This window comes from Gymnoscopelus microlampas (genome assembly GCF_963454915.1).
Source record: "Gymnoscopelus microlampas genome assembly, chromosome: 14".
NCBI lineage: Eukaryota > Metazoa > Chordata > Actinopteri > Myctophiformes > Myctophidae > Gymnoscopelus > Gymnoscopelus microlampas.
In genome coordinates, this window is record NC_139951.1 from 13883548 (window position 1) to 13903298 (window position 19751).

At 41.1% G+C, this 19751-nt stretch overlaps 1 protein-coding gene across 1 annotated transcript; it reads left to right on the plus strand.

The window, feature by feature from the left end:
- The first annotated feature begins 9502 nt into the window (after positions 1-9502).
- fkbp10b (FKBP prolyl isomerase 10b) lies at positions 9503-19650 on the plus strand. The gene is made up of 10 exons (XM_084077384.1): positions 9503-9918; positions 10877-11022; positions 12692-12881; positions 13887-14032; positions 15183-15372; positions 16502-16647; positions 17272-17461; positions 18180-18322; positions 18793-18956; positions 19137-19650. The coding sequence occupies exons 1-10, from the start codon at positions 9725-9727 to the stop codon at positions 19323-19325; spliced, it is 1698 nt and encodes a 565-aa protein (XP_083933510.1). The 5' UTR covers positions 9503-9724; the 3' UTR covers positions 19326-19650.
- Positions 19651-19751: the final 101 nt, after the last annotated feature.

Genomic DNA, 19751 nt, shown 5'->3' on the forward strand with positions numbered 1-19751 from the left:
GTTTATTATTTATGTTCATAGTGTTGTATTTACCTTTACATGGCTTATTCTTTATGTTCATAGTGCTATATTTACCCTTACATGGTTTATGTTTTATTCTTTATGTTCATAGTGTTATATTTACCCTTACATGGTTTATGTTTTATTCTTTATGTTCATAGTGTTGTATTTATCCTTACATGGTTTATTCTTTATGTTCATTGTGTAGGGTTGGGATCCTTCATTATGATTGTTGATGACCAAATGGACCATTACAGGTCTGTAACTCTTTAGTGTACTAATGGAACCAAATGGACCCGTTATGGTGATCCTTGGTCCGGCACGAAGTGTCAAGCTTGGACATCTGCTATTTTTGAACATTTTCGAAGCCCCGCTCTTGTCCCCCGACGGCCAGCTCGCCTCTTTCGCCGTTTCCATGCTATGATCCCCACCGAGACAAAGGGAAGATCTCCCACCACCCAGCCGGGTGGAGGGTTATACACGAAAAAGTCTGGAATTCTGTGTGCGATCGCTGTGCTGATGTCCAGAAGTGCTTGTCTGTCATAACTCCTTAACCCTTGGGAAAGTGGTAAAGTCAAACATTGGAATATCCAAGTTAAATCCGGAAAAATCACCAAGTGTGGAGGCTAAAATCGTCCCCCAAAAACCTGTTAGGAGTACGTTTCAGGCAATTTAGAGTTGATTGGTAGTACTTTGTAGTGACTTTTTTTGGTCCCTAACATTCATCGAGCTCTGGACTTAGTCAATTTATTTTTTCGCCATTGGGTCACTACCGAAACGAAAGTTAAATCCGAAAAAATCCCTAAGTGTGGAGGCCAAAATCGTCCCCCAAAAAACCTGTTAGGAGTACGTTTCAGGCAATTTAGAGTTGATTGGTAATTTTCCGAAAGTTAAATCCGAAAAAATCACTAAGTGTGCAGGCCAAAATCGTCCCCCCAAAAACCTGTTAGGAGTACGTTTTAGGCAATTTAGATTTGATTGGTAGTACTTTGTAGTGACTTTTTTTGGTCCCTAACATGGACTTAGTACATTTATTTTTTCACCATTGTGTCACTACCGAAACGAAAATTACCAATCAACTCTAAATTGTCTGAAACGTACTCCTAACAGGTTTTTGGGGGGAAGATTTTGGCCTCCACACTTAGTGAGTTTTTTGGATTTAACTTTCGTTTCGGTAGTGACAAACTTTCGTTTCGGTAGTGACACAATGGTGAAAAAATAAATGTATTTATCTTGTTTGTTGTTCAAGTCAAAGCACCAGGAAGGCTGTATTTCTTGGCCAACAGTTAGCTCAATGGGTTGAGACGCAGTATTCATGATCCAGAGGCCATGAGTTCAAATCCCACTGGTGTCTTTACTGTGATGCTTCCCTTTGCAGACTAACTTCTAGAAAAACAAGTTAAAACCACCAAGAAACATGTAACTCTCAGCCAACAGCTTAGCTCAACTGGTAGAGCATCTGTCCAATAACATGACCTGACTTGAGTGGGTTAGATTCCCACTCGAGTCAAGTGTCCCTGGTAACTTGGGGCAACGGATAAATTGACTGATATCCTTAGTGATGCTTCCCTTTGCAGATTAACTTTTAGAAAAAAAAGTTAAAACCACCAGTAAACCTGTAACTCTCAACCAACAGCTTAGCTCAACTGGTAGAGCGTCTGTCCAATAACATGACTTGACTTGACTTGAGTGGGTTCGATTCCCACTCGAGTCAAGTGTCCCCGGTAACTTGGGCCAACGGATAAATTGACTGATATCCTTAGTGATGCTTCCCTTTGCAGACTAACTTCTAGAAAAACAAGTTAAAACCACAAGGAAACCTGTAACTCTCAGCCAACAGCATAGCTCAACTGGTAGAGCATCTGTCCAATAACATGACTTGACTTGACTTTAGTGGGTTCGATTCCCACTCGAGTCAAGTGTCCCCAGTAACTTAGGGCAACGGATAAATTGACTGATATCCTTAGTGATGCTTTCTTTGCAGACTAACTTCTAGAAAAACAAGTTAAAACCACCAGGAAACCTGTAACTCTCAGCCAACAGCATAGCTCAACTGGTAGAGCGTCTGTCCAATAACATGACTTGAGTGGGTTCGATTCCCACTCGAGTCAAGTGTCCCCGGTAACTTAGGGCAACAGATAAATTGACTGATATCCTTTGTGATGCTTTCTTTGCAGACTAACTTCTAGAAAAAAAAGTTAAAACCACCAGGAAACCTGTAACTCTCAGCCAACAGCATAGCTCAACTGGTAGAGCGTCTGTCCAATAACATGACTTGACTTGACTTGAGTGGGTTCGATTCCCACTCGAGTCAAGTGTCCCCAGTAACTTAGGGCAACGGATAAATTGACTGATATCCTTAGTGATGCTTTCTTTGCAGACTAACTTCTAGAAAAACAAGTTAAAACCACAAGGAAACCTGTAACTCTAAGCCAACAGCATAGCTCAACTGGTAGAGCGTCTGTCCAATAACATGACTTGAGTGGGTTCGATATCAGTCAATTTATCCGTTGCCCCAAGTTACCGGGGACACTTGACTCGAGTGGGAATCGAACCCACTCAAGTCAAGTCAAGTCATGTTATTGGACAGACGCTCTACCAGTTGAGCTATGCTGTTGGCTGAGAGTTACAGGTTTCCTGGTGGTTTTAACTTGTTTTTCTAGAAGTTAGTCTGCAAAGAAAGCATCACTAAGGATATCAGTCAATTTATCCATTGCCCCAAGTTACCGGGGACACTTGACTCGAGTGGGAATTGAACCCACTCAAGTCAAGTCATGTTATTGGACAGACGCTCTACCAGTTGAGCTATGCTGTTGGCTGAGAGTTACAGGTTTCCTGGTGGTTTTAACTTGTTTTTCTAGAAGTTAGTCTGCAAAGAAAGCATCACTAAGGATATCAGTCAATTTATCCGTTGCCCCAAGTTACCGGGGACACTTGACTCGAGTGGGAATCGAACCCACTCAAGTCAAGTCATGTTATTGGACAGACGCTCTACCAGTTGAGCTATGCTGTTGGCTGAGAGTTACAGGTTTCCTTGTGGCTTTAACTTGTTTTTCTAGAAGTTAGTCTGCAAAGAAAGCATTACTAAGGATATCAGTCAATTTATCCGTTGCCCTAAGTTACCGGGGACACTTGACTCGAGTGGTAATCGAACCCACTCAAGTCAAGTCAAGTCATGTTATTGGACAGACGCTCTACCAGTTGAGCTATGCTGTTGGCTGAGAGTTACAGGTTTCCTTGTGGTTTTAACTTGTTTTTCTAGAAGTTAGTCTGCAAAGAAAGCATCACTAAGGATATCAGTCAATTTATCCGTTGCCCTAAGTTACCGGGGACACTTGACTCGAGTGGGAATCGAACCCACTCAAGTCAAGTCATGTTATTGGACAGACGCTCTACCAGTTGAGCTATGCTGTTGGCTGAGAGTTACAGGTTTCCTTGTGGTTTTAACTTGTTTTTCTAGAAGTTAGTCTGCAAAGGGAAGCATCACTAAGGATATCAGTCAATTTATCCGTTGCCCCAAGTTACCAGGGACACTTGACTTGAGTGGGAATCGAACCCACTCAAGTCAGGTCATGTTATTGGACAGATGCTCTACCAGTTGAGCTAAGCTGTTGGCTGAGAGTTACATGTTTCTTGGTGGTTTTAACTTGTTTTTCTAGAAGTTAGTCTGCAAAGGGAAGCATCACAGTAAAGACACCAGTGGGATTTGAACTCATGGCCTCTGGATCATGAATATTGCGTCTCAACCCATTGAGCTAACTGTTGGCCAAGAAATACAGCCTTCATGTTGCTTTGACTTGAACAACAAACAAGACAAATACATTTATTTTTTCACCATTGTGTCACTACCGAAACGAAAGTTTGTCACTACCGAAACGAAAATTAAATCCGAAAAAATCACTAAGTGTGGAGGCCAAAATCGTCCCCCCAAAAACATGTTAGGAGTACGTTTCAGACAATTTAGAGTTGATTGGTAATTTTCGTTTCGGTAGTGACACAATGGTGAAAAAATAAATGTACTAAGTCCAGAGCTCAATGACTGTTAGGGACCAAAAAAAGTCACTACAAATTACTACCAATCAACTCTAAATTGCCTAAAACGTACTCCTAACAGGGTTTTGGGGGGACGATTTTGGCCTGCACACTTAGTGATTTTTTCGGATTTAACTTTCGTTTCGGTAAAATAAATTTTACCGAAACTAAAATTACCAATCAACTCTAAATTGCCTGAAACGTACTCCTAACAGGTTTTTTGGGGGACGATTTTGGCCTCCACACTTAGTGATTTTTTCGGATTTAACTTTCGTTTCGGTAAAATAAATTTACCAATCAACTCTAAATTGCCTGAAACGTACTCCTAACAGGTTTTTGGGGGGACGATTTTGGCCTCCACAATTAGTGATTTTTTCGGATTTAACTTTCGTTTCGGTAGTGACAAACTTTCGTTTCGGTAGTGACACAATGGTGAAAAAATAAATTTACTAAGTCCAGATAAGAGCTCGATGAATGTTAGGGACCAAAAAAAGTCACTACAAAGTACTACCAATCAACTCTAAATTGCCTGAAACGTACTCCTAACAGGTTTTTGGGGGGACGATTTTGGCCTCCACACTTAGTGATTTTTTCGGATTTAACTTTCGTTTCGGTAAAATAAATTTTACCGAAACGAAAATTACCAATCAACTCTAAATTGCCTGAAACGTACTCCTAACAGGTTTTTGGGGGGACGATTTTGGCCTCCACACTTAGTGATTTTTTCGCATTTAACTTTCGTTTCGGTAAAATAAATTTTACCGAAACGAAAATTACCAATCAACTCTAAATTGCCTGAAACGTACTCCTAACAGGGTTTTGGGGGGACGATTTTGGCCTCCACACTTAGTGATTTTTTCGGATTTAACTTTCGTTTCGGTAAAATACATTTTACCGAAACGAAAATTACCAATCAACTCTAAATTGCCTGAAACGTACTCCTAACAGGTTTTTGGGGGGACGATTTTGGCCTCCACAATTAGTGATTTTTTCGGATTTAACTTTCGTTTCGGTAGTGACAAACTTTCGTTTCGGTAGTGACACAATGGTGAAAAAATACATTTACTAAGTCCAGAGCTCGATGAATGTTAGGGACCAAAAAAGTCACTACAAAGTACTACCAATCAACTCTAAGTTGCCTGAAACGTACTCCTAACAGGTTTTTGGGGGGACGATTTTGGCCTCCACACTTAGTGATTTTTTCGCATTTCACTTTCGTTTCGGTTAAATAAATTTTACCGAAACGAAAATTACCAATCAACTCTAAATTGCCTGAAACGTACTCCTAACAGGTTTTTGGGGGGACGATTTTGGCCTCCACACTTAGTGATTTTCTCGGATTTAACTTTCGTTTCGGTAAAATAAATGTACCAATCAACTCTAAATTGCCTGAAACGTACTCCTAACAGGTTTTTGGGGGGACGATTTTGGCCTCCACACTTAGTGATTTTTTCGCATTTAACTTTCGTTTCGGTAAAATAAATTTTACCGAAACGAAAATTACCAATCAACTCTAAATTGCCTGAAACATACTCCTAACAGGTTTTTGGGGGGACGATTTTGGCCTCCACAATTAGTGATTTTTTCGGATTTAACTTTCGTTTCGGTAGTGACAAACTTTCGTTTCGGTAGTGACACAATGGTGAAAAAATACATTTACTAAGTCCAGAGCTCGATGAATGTTAGGGACCAAAAAAAGTCACTACAAAGTACTACCAATCAACTCTAAGTTGCCTGAAACGTACTCCTAACAGGTTCTTGGGGGGACGATTTTGGCCTCCACACTTAGTGATTTTTTCGGATTTAACTTTCGTTTCGGTAAAATACATTTTACCGAAACAAAAAGTACTGGTAAAATAATTTTTACCGAAACGAAAATTACCAATCAACTCTAAATTGCCTGAAACGTACTCCTAACAGGTTTTTGGGGGGACGATTTTGGCCTCCACACTTAGTGATTTTCTCGGATTTAACTTTCGTTTCGGTAAAATAAATGTACCAATCAACTCTAAATTGCCTGAAACGTACTCCTAACAGGTTTTTGGGGGGACGATTTTGGCCTCCACACTTAGTGATTTTTTCGCATTTAACTTTCGTTTCGGTAAAATAAATTTCAAATTCACTACCGAAACGAAAATTACCAATCAACTCTAAATTGCCTGAAACGTACTCCTAACAGGTTTTTGGGGGGACGATTTTGGCCTCCACACTTAGTGATTTTTTCGGATTTAACTTTCGTTTCGGTAAAATACATTTTACCGAAACGAAATTACCAATCAACTCTAAATTGCCTGAAACGTACTCCTAACAGGTTTTTGGGGGGACGATTTTGGCCTCCACAATTAGTGATTTTTTCGGATTTAACTTTCGTTTCGGTAGTGACAAACTTTCGTTTCGGTAGTGACACAATGGTGAAAAAATAAATTGACTAAGTCCAGAGCTCGATGAATGTTAGGGACCAAAAAAAGTCACTACAAAGTACTACCAATCAACTCTAAATTGCCTGAAACGTACTCCTAACAGGTTTTTGGGGGGACGATTTTGGCCTCCACACTTAGTGATTTTTTCGGATTTAACTTTCGTTTCGGTAGTGACAAACTTTCGTTTCGGTAGTGACCCAATGGTGAAAAATAAATGTACTAAGTCCAGAGCTCGATGAATGTTAGGGACCAAAAAAAGTCAATACAAAATGGCCCTCTACTGGCAGTGATGTCAGACTTCGGTGCTCTATATCCATTGCCATTGACAATGCATTGGGCGCTTAAAGTTAAATATCTCCAAAACTACAAAACATTTCAAAGTAAAAAGTTCAAGCATTTGTGTCCACAGTAAGATGAATTATAAAAAGTGTGAATGGAGTTTCTAGGTGAAAGCGTTGTTTGAGTTGCCAAAACTTTTAAGGGAGTACAATTCTAAAACTACGAAACATTTCAAGGATTCGAAATAAGGCAAACATGTTCACAGTAAGATGAACATTTTAAAATTTGAATGGGGTTTCTGGGCGTAAGCATGTAGGACTAGTAGCCTGCCAAAGTTTGTACTTTTCCCCCTAACATCTGAAAAAAGAGTGACGGTCAATGGCAAAATGGACAAGAGTTTCTAGGTGAAAGTGTTTTTTGAGGTCCCAAAGTCTTCCATCGGCCTTCCATACTTTTTTCCTTTTAATACTTACACCTAGAGCCCCCATTCAAACTTTAAAATGTTCATCTTAACGTGGACATGTTTGCCTGAAAAGGAATCTTTGAAATGTTGCAAAGTTTTAGAATTGTACTCCTTTAAAAGAGATTTATAATGGAGGCGGATGGAAGGTTAGGGTTAGGGTTAAGGTTAAGGGACCTCAAAAAAACACTTTCACCTAGAAACTCCATTCACAGTAAAAAAAAAAAAAAAAAAAAAATCCACCTTACTGTGGACATGCATCCTTGAGATGTTTCGCTTTGAAATGATTTGTATTTTTTGAAATATTTAACTTTAAGCTCCCAATGCATTGTCAATGGCCATGGATATTTAAAGGGAAAAGGGTACAAACTTTGCCAGGCTACGTTACCAGAACAAGTGTGTGTGTGTGTGTGTGTGTGTGTGTGTGTGTGTGTGTGTGTGTGTGTGTGTGTGTGTGTGTGTGTGTGTGTGAAAGAGCTGTCATTATTTTTGGTTGGTTTATTTGCGGCGAATCCACTGTTTGCCGTCTTGCGTGTTATACTGACATCTTGTGGTGTTGAGGTGGTATTTGGCCGGGGTTATTTGATGTCCTTTATGCAGTAGTAACTAAGTACATTTACTCAATGTATGCCTATTTTGCACAATGAGTGCTGGGCCTACTTTTACGTTTGGTAGCTATAGGGTGGATAGGCCTAACATTTTAATGGCAATTTTGGTACTTTTTTTTGGTACTACTAGTGTGTGTGTGTGTGTGCCTACTCATAAAGTAAAGTAATGCAGGAGCTTACTAAATGAGTATTTATAAGTAGGCCTATAGACGGTCCTCCGTCCTACATTGTGGTAAACAACTGCTACTTTTTTATGTAAGTAAAACATCTATAGGTCTAACTTCTTCCACAACTCGATGTGTAAAACCAAAGGTTAAACGAATAACGGCTTTTCTCTTCTACTACTCTATGTGCGTCACAGACTGCCTGCCCTGCACGAGAGATTTTTAGACGTTTCTCACAGTCTTCAGCCAACAGCCCACGTCCGCCGTCGTGTGCCTTTAAACCACTGGTTCCCAAACACTGGGTCGAGACCCATATGAGGGTCGCGGACCAATTTTTATGGGTCGCGAGTAAATACCCCTTTATTTTTATTTTTCCAACATTTTGCTTTTCATTACTATATTTTTTATCTTTTTTAAATCCCCCCCAAAAATCACGAGTTCACTTTTTTTTTCTCAAAATAATTACATTTAAAAAATCCATTACTTTGGAGGGGAAAACAGACTGGAGTAACGTGAACCGTCTCTGTACTGTTAAGAAGTAGTTAAAATATATTATAGGTTTTCTCTTGTTTCACTATAGGAGACATCAAACTACTCTTTTGGGTCTCGAGCCAAGAAGTTTGGCAGCAACCACTCTATGGAACCACTGCTTTAAACAATAATAACCATCCTATGTGAAGACCACTCCCATCCCACCATGTCATTTGAGACTCTGTAGTAGCCTACGTGTTCAGGGTGTCGGAACCAAAAGTCCCCCCCCCCCCCCCCCAATCAGGTTCGCAGCTAGCTCGTGAAAAGTAACCCCAACAACTACAAGTACAAAGACATTTAAAGTAGTCTTGCTGCCCAACAACGTTCAAACGCAAAGAATCAGAAGTCGCGCAAAACGCCGAGGTTTATGTTTGGCCAGATGCTGCACCGAACTTGGTGACCTGACCTGCTGTGACTGTAGTAGGCTCTACTCCAGACATTACATTTTCTTCTCAAAGGTTTATATTATATAAGTTTATATAAGAAGAAAACTGCGGCTTGTCATTGGTTAGCATATCACGTGTAACTAACTGGCCATGAAAAAGACCTCAGTCAGACAGTCACATTAAACCCCCATTTCAAACTATTTTAGTGCTGGGACTTCATCTGAAAATTATTGTTTAAAATAAAATTTCAAATGATCATATATAAGCCTATATTACATCTTGAAGAGCCTACACTTGGTCTGACATATTGCTTTTATTGCTTATTTGTTTCTCTTTGTTGCGGTGTCTGAAAGCAGCACCAATGTTAATAATCCTTTGTGTGAACACATATTCAGATTTACAGTGATTATATTGCAACATATCCCGCCCTACTGTTAGAACAGTTTTACCCTACCATTTGTATGATTGATTATAGTTAAATTAATCTACTCATTAGGCTGGCTGAGTGAGTGGGGGACCCCCTGGGTGTCCCCGGACGACCCCCACTGCTTTGACTCAGTGGGAGCTACAGAGTCACAGTCTTTGATGGGTCACCGATGTGGGTATAACCGCGTTAAATCCTGAGCAGCAAAAACGGCAGACTGTCCACGTTTACAGAATTCCTCCAGCAGCTCTGATCCACCAAGGAGCTCCTCTCTCTCTCTCCCTCTCTCTCTTCTTCTGTGTGCGTGTACAGACACGATCCTGCACGAAGATCCAACTTTTTTGCACTAGATCTTTAATATATTTATAATCCTGTTATTGTATAACTTTGTTTTTTTGGGGGGATCATTCTGTAGTAAAGATGTTTGGGGCCAGTATTTTCATGTTATTCCTCTTATCCTGTCTGGTGGTGGACTGCAACCCTAACCGCTCCGGGGAGATAGTGATAGACAGATACTCCATACCTAAAGACTGTCCCAGAGAGGTGAAGACTGGAGATTATGTCCGTTATCACTATAACGTTACGTTTCTGGACGGGAAAACCTTTGATTCCAGGTGAGTTTGTGGGATTGTGTGACATAGGCCTATGCATGATGCATTCAATGGTGAAAAATAACTAAGTACAGAAAATTGCTCCTATAAACTTTAAGTAAAAGTACCTCAAAATTACTCTTAAGTACAGTACTCGAGTATGTAGGCTACTTTACGCCATTGAATTTAGTACAGATAACTTTGATTTCCAATGTAAACAAAAGGGCCTGTTAACAAAAGGCCTTTTTATATATATTAGCAGAGGTGGAAAGTAACTAAGTACATTTACTCAAGGACTGTACTTAAGTACACTTTTGAGGTAGCCTATTTTTTACGTTACTGGAGTATTTCCAATTGTCTACTTTTACTTCTACGTGTAACAGAGTAGGCTATTTTCTACGTTGCAGTATTGATACTTTTACTTAAGTAAAACATTTGAGTACTTTTTCCACCACTGCTATCTATGCATAATGCATTCATTCAAATGTTCGTGTGTGTGCCGTGTGCGCTATTTGTTGAACATTTGAATGAACGCGTTTTCCTCTTGCGATCGGAGAAGATATATAGGCTAAAAGTTTGATGTGAAAAAAAAAACCTAAGTAAACCTATGGAAACATGATAGTATGTGTTTATCCGTTGTTATTATACAACTATAACCTAATGTATGGTGACGATCCTCACACAGTGATTTGTGTGGATCACCTCAAATGAACTCCCCTTTCTGCGATCGGCATCCATTATCCTACTTAAAAAGTAATTTTCAATGAGAAAACTAGCCCAAAGTAGGCCTATTTCAAGACTACAAATTACTATTGTCTGTCAACTATTCTAAACCCCCAAAAAAGGTCCCACTTGCATCCATTATTTTAGCTTTGCACCCTTCAATTTAAGGCTAAAAAGCGACCATCATGCTCCATAATTAATGTTTTCTTGTCTGTAATCCGTTTCCCATCTTTTGTCTCCCTCTTACGGCCATCGCCAGTCATCAGAAAGGAGACGCAAAGGTGGGCCTCATTGGGGAGGGTCGCCTGATCGCCGGCATAGAGAAGGGTCTGCAGGGGATGTGCGTCAACGAGCGCAGGAAGGTCACCGTGCCCCCAGGCATGGCCTATGGAAGCACCGGTGCAGGTAAACTCCAAGTGTACAAGATGTCCCTTCTTAGGCCTTAGCTTAGATCACATGGTTCTCAAACTGTTTCATGTCATGGTTGACCCCTAAATTAATATTTTGGCATCTAGAAAGAGAAAAAAAAGTGCCCCCCCCCATACAAGATTTCTGTTGTTCAATATCCCACATTTTCCCACCTTTCCCAAGATGTTTTGAAAATAGCTCAACAGGTCGCTCAAATAGCTGATGTATATGGGGTTGCTACTGATTGCTAACTGATTTTGATTGATGCATATTAACTCGTTTATCTGGGGTCCCCCTGGCACCCCTTCAGGACCCCTGGGGGTCCCCAGACCCCACTTTGAGAACCACTGCTTTAGATCTGCAACAGGCGGGGCTTTTGACTGTAAATTCAGTAGATGTTTTCCTTTTTTGCCCAAAATAGGGACTCTTAACCACTGAAACCTCAGCATCCATATTCTGGGGAAAACGTTTGCAGAAAATAGCCGATCTACCAGCTTACAACGTGTCACGTTGCGACGCATTGCAATTTGCAAGCTGGTAGATCGACTATTTTCAGCAAAGATATTTAATGTAGCGCTAAAACAGAAAAGACACTCCGCTCAACAAGAATGGGGTTTTAAGTGGTTCGTGGGTTCATTAAGTCCTGAGTGTTCATTCAAAGCTGCAGTACGTAACTTTTATGTTCTGCCTGGGATCCGAACCGGGTTTCTTGCATGAGAAACCAAATATCTACAGCTCTGCCTCTGTTAAGAAGAAATACCCAGAGATATTGGCTTATGAGCTTCAGGCAGTACTACTTGTCAACCAGTAGGTGTCCTACCATTGCGACACCAGGGTCTGGAGTACAAATGAAACCAAATGTACTCATCTGTACTCTATCAGAAATAAGGGTCCATTTGTAGCCACTGAGAGTTAAATGAACAAGATATCACATTGTAGTAATGTGCACTCTAAGAAGAGAAAACGGACCTCCCTGACAGTTTCTGGTTATTTGTTTTACTAATTGCTTGACTGATTGATTTCCAGTGTGTCCAGTGTAGTCCTGGTGGAGCGGAGAGCTCCACTAGCTATTTTAGCTGCACGCACGAGCCCCACACATGCATGTGCGTGCACGTTTATGCCTCGAGAGAACCTTCAACTTACTAGATCTTACATCGATTAAAAACAACCATTCACACCGTCTTGCAAAGGCTGCCGAGTGTCAACAGCGTGAACTATATTAACATAGGAATGACCCTGGCTGGGTGCATATCAATGATCCATTGTGTGACCTGAAGTACCGTATGCTACTTTTAAAAGAGGCATAGGCCTATAGCTGTCAGATTTTCTGAAGCAGTCCACAGAATGTTTACAGTGGTAACAGTGGCTGATGGAATCATGAATGAACTCAATTTACAGAGCTCTGCAAGGTAAATGCATAACTGTAGATGACAACACTATAAAGTATCCCCATTATACAAGTAAAAAGAATACAATTCGATACGTATTGTGGGTTAATAATTAATGGCCAAGGCTATTTCAATCGGCGTCCTCGCACGTGCGCGTGTAATAGCGCTCCACCAGCTATTAAATCACGACTACACTCCTGATTATATGTATATTTATTTATTATTATAATCGATCAAATTTAAAGCGATTAGTTTGATTAACTATTGCACCCCTACAGGTGACGTGGTACCCCCAGATGCCACCCTGGTGTTTGACGTGCAGCTGTTGGACTTGTGGAACAAGGCTGACCTGGTCGTCACCAAAACCAGATCCACTCCCAAAGACTGCAAGCGCTCTGTGATGCGCTCAGACTATGTGAGATACCATTACAACGGCACCCTGTTGGACGGAACCGCCTTCGACTCCAGGTGAGCTGAGGCCTACTGTCTGGAACACTGTTGAGGGGCTGGGGGTGAATTAGGGCTGCAACTATCGACTATTTTCTTAGGGAGTATTCTATCGATCCCGTTTTCTATTAATCGGAAATAGTCAATCTACAAGGTCACAACGCGCTGGATGCCCAAAATATCGAGTGATTCTATTAATTGATTGAATGATCAATATTTTTTTATAATCGATTAAACCAATTAGTTCAACTGCTGCACCCTTAGGGAGAATGTAGAAATACTAACATTATAAAATGTAATATACTGTGTACGGGAAAAGCAATGCTTACGTGATGCTTTCAATTATGAAATAATACTTTTGATTATCTATATTGAAGTATGATATGCTAATTATTATGCACAATAAAATGAGCTGCATCAGTTTGGTGCCGTTTGGGATGGGTTGAAAGTGGAGATGGTTGCTTGGTCATTATAACAGTGAGTCCGGAATGTCATTCCTACACTTGTATTCAAGAAACGCCATGCAGGGTCTAACGAACTGTTAGGCTGCAGCTCGACTAAGTCTACGACACCTTTTAAAGATGCTGTTTACAAAGCTCTTTCACAGTCAAATAAAAGTAAACAACATGGCCCTAGTCTGACCTCACACTGATCCGAATACCTTATCCGAATGACAGTCCTTTTGTGTGTTAGTGTCCCTGTACTGTATGTGTGTTAGTGTCCCTGTACTGTATCCAGGTGTTGGGCCGTCCAAACCAAGCATGTTAACTTTACATATGTATATAGTTTTAAAATAGTTCTAAATCAAGATCTACAAGCTCACAACAAGTTGCATCACGGCACGTTGTGAGCTTGTAGATCGGCTATTTTTGCAAAACAATTAAAAAATAAATTGGAAGTGTTTGATATAAATAAAATAGAATTATTATTCTTTTGTTAATTTTTTTCCCTGGGTTAAAGCGGTAAGTTTGTGTCGGAGATGATGTGTGTCTGACTTTGCTCTTGTATGAACCCTACTGTACATAGCTACAACAGGCAGTCCACCTACAACACGATGGTTGGTGAAGGCTGGGTGATCAAAGGCATGGACGAGGGCCTCCTGGGCATGTGTGTGGGAGAGACTAGGAATATAGTCATCCCGCCCTTCAAAGCCTATGGAGAAAAAGGATACAGTACGTTTTAGAATCGCATGAGAGCATACAGCATGGGGGAAACTACAAAGTAAAGGCTTGTTAGATGTGATGAGCTGTAGAAGACTAGATGTTGGTTTATCCAAACTCCTGGAGAATCATGAGATAATCTCATGAGAATCTCTCTCCAATCTTCATGAGCTCACAACATGTCACAATGTGAAGTATTGTGAGCATGTAGATCGGCTAAATGAAATGAATAACATAATCAACATGTTAAAAACAACGCTGCAATACACGGCACGGCGGCAGGTATTGTAATTGCTCCTGTCTGCATGTCTCTGAACACAATCATTTGAGAACGCGTGTGCAGAATTTCATGAAACTTGCAGTGAATAACCAGTAGGAAATAACCAGTTGGAAATAAGCAGTAAGCTGTGCGGAAGAGATGATTCAATTATAGGTCTCAAAGATCACGGTCATAATCAAGATCAAGGTGAAAATAGAGAGCGACTTGGCAGATCGTCACTAGAGTTGGGTCCAACATTGAGGAATCGAAATCGGTTCCATCACATTTACGGAACCGTTTACGGAACCGGCTTTTATCACACTGTCAGAAGCTGCTATGTGGACTTCACGTCTGCTATAGAATTGCAATACCGGTGGTTCTCCAACTTTTTAATTTCAAGGACCAACCATAACTCTGAGTGTGTACAAATGGAACCAAATGGACCCGTAAGAGTCCATTTGTACACTCTCAGAGTTACAGACCTGTAATGGTCCATTTGGGACCCCCTGCACGTTTATGCCTCGAGAGAACCTTCAACTTACTAGATCTTACATCGATTAAAAACAACCATTCACACCGTCTTGCAAAGGCTGCCTAGTGTCAACAGCGTGAGTAACTCTGAGTGTGTACAAATGGAACCAAATGTAAGAGTAAGAGTCCATTTGTACACTCTCAGAGTTACAGACCTGTAATGGTCCATTTGGGACCCCCTATAGAAATGGTTAAAGGGAACCGTTAAGGAATCGGAATCCTAATCGTCACCAAACTCAGTGGGAAATAAATGCCCCATGAGATTATTAACTCAGGAATGGAGAAGACAGAACAACAGATGTTTATGTGGGCAGACTACCTTACTGACATATCTGGATATATGGCTTATAGAAGTGTCCCCTCTCTCTCCAGGTACAGACATCCCGCCTCACGCCACGCTGGTGTTTGACGTCCTGCTTGTGGACATCCACAACTCCAAGGACAACGTCACGGTGGACGAGCAGGTGGTGCCCGAGTCGTGCAAGCGGACGTCGGTGGAGGGGGATTACATCCGCTACCACTACAACGGGACATTCCTCAATGGCGCCACCTTCGACACCAGGTTAGCTCCGCCTCCTTTACCTCAGTGGTATCCATCCTTTTATTTAAAAGCTATTTTTTGGTTTTACTTTTTTAATTTTATTTGACTATTTCTGACTATTATGACAATATAACGACCAAAATAGGGATGTGAGGTTGTAAGTGGTTGTAGTTGTCACTGAGCTTCACAATGATGTGTGTGATTTACAGTAGCTATGTTAAAGTAACAGGATAATAGATTATGTATGACAAGTTGGACTGATATCACATTGAGATCAAACAGGCAGGCGGTGGATGAAAGCAAGTCATGATTTTATGCAACATAAAACAAAATAAACATTTTGGACCACCTCCAAACAGAAAAGGCCTCACATTCCCATCTTTGATCTACCGCGTGCCCCAAGGAAGTGGGGGGGGGGCTCATTGGTAGCTTTCACTCTCTCTGCCGTTTTATTTTCAATTGGGAGAATCTATTGGAAGACTTGTCCCCAGTTTCCTTTGCAGTTCCCACATGCACATATAAATAGAGGTTCTGGCTAAAAGGTCACTTTCAAAAGACTTCTAACCTGAATCCTACTGTTCTATGGTGAGGATATGTGATAATCTGACATGATCAGCTGGAGCTGGAATGTCAGTGGCACGCATTGACGTGTTCTATCAAGTTTTCACATGTCCTCCTTAAAATAGAGGACCAGGTAAAAAAAAAACGGGTGAGTCGACCTTTAAGAAGGAGCCAGTAAAGCGTAATTATCTCTGATGTGATAGCTCAACTTAAAACTTGAATATTTTAAGTGATTTTGAATGTCAAACCTAGCTAAAAATCCTTCTAGTACTCACGACCGTGATACTTGTTTTTATATTGAAAAAGTTCAAACAATGTAAAAACAAAACAAAATCCTTCTCATCCATCAGCACTTCTTAGAAGTCACGTTCACCACTGTTGTCTGATGTATTTTGAGGCTGTAAATTATTAGTTTACATCTGTATTGTTGTAAGTAAGACACGAACAGTAAACACAAAAGAGAAAGTTCCTGCAAAAAGGGACACTTTCTTATTTGAAACAACTTTGCTCTAGTTCTAGGAGACTGGGAGACTGACAGCCCTATGAGATGTATAAAAGTACTGACTTATTGATGTCGTCCTGTCCACAGCTACCAGAGGAACAGCACGTACAACACGTACATCGGGATGGGCTATGTGATTCCTGGCATGGACCAGGCTCTGCTGGGAGTGTGTATTGGGGAGAAGAGGAGGATCACCATCCCACCGCACCTGGCTTATGGAGAGCAGGGAGCAGGTCAGTCAACTCACAGGACCAGAGCCATTGAGATAGAAAGAGTCGGGTCATCTCCGTTCATCATGTAAATGAAGAATATTGTTTCGGTGTTCTCAGACATAACAAGAACAAGAAGAATGCGGAAGTCACGTTTACCATGGGGAAACCAATTGTTTTAAATACAGCTGCATAGTGCATACTGTAGTCCCAAATATTGAATCCCCATAATAATGGCTGTTGATGAAGCACGCACGATACATTGCAGTTTCTAACCCTTCATTGACTCTTTCTATCTCAACGATGTGACGCGTTGGGAGCTGATTGATGGAGGATTGATGTGGTTAACACACAAATGTTTCATTAGATTGTTCCATTGTGATATTATCAAACATAAATATAAAAAAAAAACATATTAGACAGTACTACATTTCCCAAAAGGAAATGCATGCATTTAATTCAGTCAATGAACAGAAGTAGGGATAAAATACATTCCCACAGAGGCGTAGACCATAAAAGGTAATGACCTGGGGGGGGATATCAGAAGCGGAGGCATGGATCCCCACCTATCCCCCCAAGCAAATGGAACCCTGATGAATGTTATTCATCATGAGTCAAATTCTTATCATTACGTCTTTGTCTGTGCAGGTAAGGACGTCCCCGGCTCAGCGGTGCTGGTCTTTGACATCCACGTCATCGACTTCCACAACCCCAAGGACAACGTGGTCGTCCAGGTCACCCACCGCCCCGAGGTGTGCAACGAGACCAGCGCCGTCAACGACCACATCGACTACCACTACAACTGCACTCTGATGGACGGAACCTTACTCTTCTCCTCGTGAGTCCCTACACGTCAACCTACACCACTGAGCATATTCACACGGCGGCCATTTTGCTCTAACGTCATGTGACATAAGAGCAAAATGGCCGAGGCGTGAATGTGGTCTATTGTTTTTATAATTACAATGTAGGCATTTAGCAGACGCTCTTATCCAGAGCGACTTAAAAGTACGAGATCAGAGTGAATGGCTTGAACCCTAGTCAACAAACAACAGGGCAAATAGTCACATAAGTAGAGTGCAGAGAAAACAATGTAGCACCTCAGAGAAACTAGGATACCAAGTAAACACCAAACCTAGCATCTGTCTAAACAAAATGCTATCTAAACAACATTCCATTAACCATTAATTCATGGTAAAAAAAATCAAAAACAAGTATCCAACACATAGACATAGTATTATTTGCAATTCAAAAAAGCATTGAGAAAAGGCGACAAGAAGGGATAAACTAATATATATATAGAAAAAAGGTGACAAAGAGAATGGAGTGATAGGGGATGAGGTGGAGTCTGAAGGTGTCTCCAGACACCTCTTGACTTGAAGAGGTGTCTGAAGACGGGGGCGGGTGTGAGTTTCTCACACACTGACCTCCACATTGACCTTATCTTCACATTTTTCTCCTACACTGTACTCCTGTCTCTGACAGAATTTGGTTGCTAAACAAACCCCATTTCACACATAACATGCTTTATGGACTCTCTCAAATGTTCTTCTCAGGGGCGACTATGCGAACGTTCAGAGCACAGTGCTGGGTGCAAACAAAGTGATCGACGGCCTGGATGAAGGATTGACTGGCATGTGTGTGGGAGAGAAGAGGGTGGTCACTATTCCTCCTCACCTCGGACACGGAGAGAAAGGAGGTGAGAAACCATGTCTGCAGTGCATAGTATGTGTCCATGTGTCATATGCAATACAGTACATACTCAATATGTGCTCTATTGTTCAACATACACAGAAGTACTGTATCTTTTAGAATGCATTCATAGTTGTATCAAACCACTGTAATGTTAGGAAAGTTCCCCATCTAGTGGACATCAGAGGTACTACACATACATGTTTAAACAGTGTCTACATTCATGACGTGTCCAAAAGATTAAATCATTTAACATTATGCCTAGTAACGTCAAAACTTACACTTACACACTTGAATCGAAGAGCTTTTATGCAAGAGATTTGGGCACACACATCGCGATGCTACGCATTGTGAGTTTGTAGACTGACTATTTTCTCAGTCTGTGGCCAAATCAATTCGGCTAATATCAATTTGGGGGGGGTCCTTGACATGAAAATGTTTGAGAACCAACTAAGTCTCTCTCTGTGTGTCATTCAGCTGATGGTGTGCCGAGCAGCGCTGTGTTAGTGTTTGAGCTGGAGCTGGTGGACCTGGCGAGAGGGGTTCCACCAGGTTACCTGTTTGTGTGGATCGAGGACACTCCTGCTGATTTATTTGGAGCCATGGACATGAACCACAACAAAGAGGTTCCAAAGGCGGAGGTAAACAAACGCTGACACTGATTTTCATCTAAGTAGAAGCAAAACTAGCACAAAGAATAGCCAGCACACCAAAGTCCTTCTAGTACTTTCATTACAAAGTACCAGGAGGACTTCGGAGTGCTGATTTTATGGGTTTACGGATGCTCATTTTTTTGTTTGTTTTTCTTGTGCCATCTCTAGTTTGGAGAGTTCCTCAAGCAACAGGTTGACGCGGGCAAGGGTCGCATGAAGCCTGGCATGGGCGTTGAGGACATCATCGACGACATGTTCAACAACCAGGACAGAAATGATGACGGCGTCATCACCCCCGACGAGCTCAAAACCAAAGTGGAAGAGGACAAGGAGAGAGAGAGACACGAGGAGTTGTGATGAGAAGATGGAGGTGCACTCTAACTCAGGGACTGACCCGAACAACAAAAAAAACATCCAGAGACTGACAATTTGTTCTCCGTACAGAATAGTGTTTTAATATTTTTTAATGACAGCCTTTTTTTTTCAAACAGCAAGAAGAAAATAGTGCAAAGGGTTTCTTCGTTGAAATGGTTCTGTGTTTGTGTGAATGGTTATGTTTGATCAAGTGGTGTTTCAAAGAGATTGCGTTGATTATGTTGACCAAGCAAACATGCACCTTTTGTATTATCCCTGATGTTCTCACGGAATAAAATGTTTTTAAGAAAAAAAGGGGGAAAAAATACATTTTGCCATTTGCTTTGTTTTCGAGACCTCAAGTAAAGGAATATGTTTACAGAAATAGAAAATCTTTGCATCTACTCTAGGATCATTCAGAAGTGCTTG

Excerpts from the sequence above, each read along its gene's own strand:
- fkbp10b (XM_084077384.1), top strand. The coding sequence starts at position 9,725 with ATGTTTGGGGCCAGTATTTTCATGTTATTCCTCTTATCCTGTCTGGTG. Across the intron at positions 14,033-15,182 it reads CTATGGAGAAAAAGGATACA|GTACAGACATCCCGCCTCAC; the intron begins GTACGTTTTAGA and ends CTCTCTCTCCAG. Across the intron at positions 17,462-18,179 it reads GGAACCTTACTCTTCTCCTC|GGGCGACTATGCGAACGTTC; the intron begins GTGAGTCCCTAC and ends TGTTCTTCTCAG.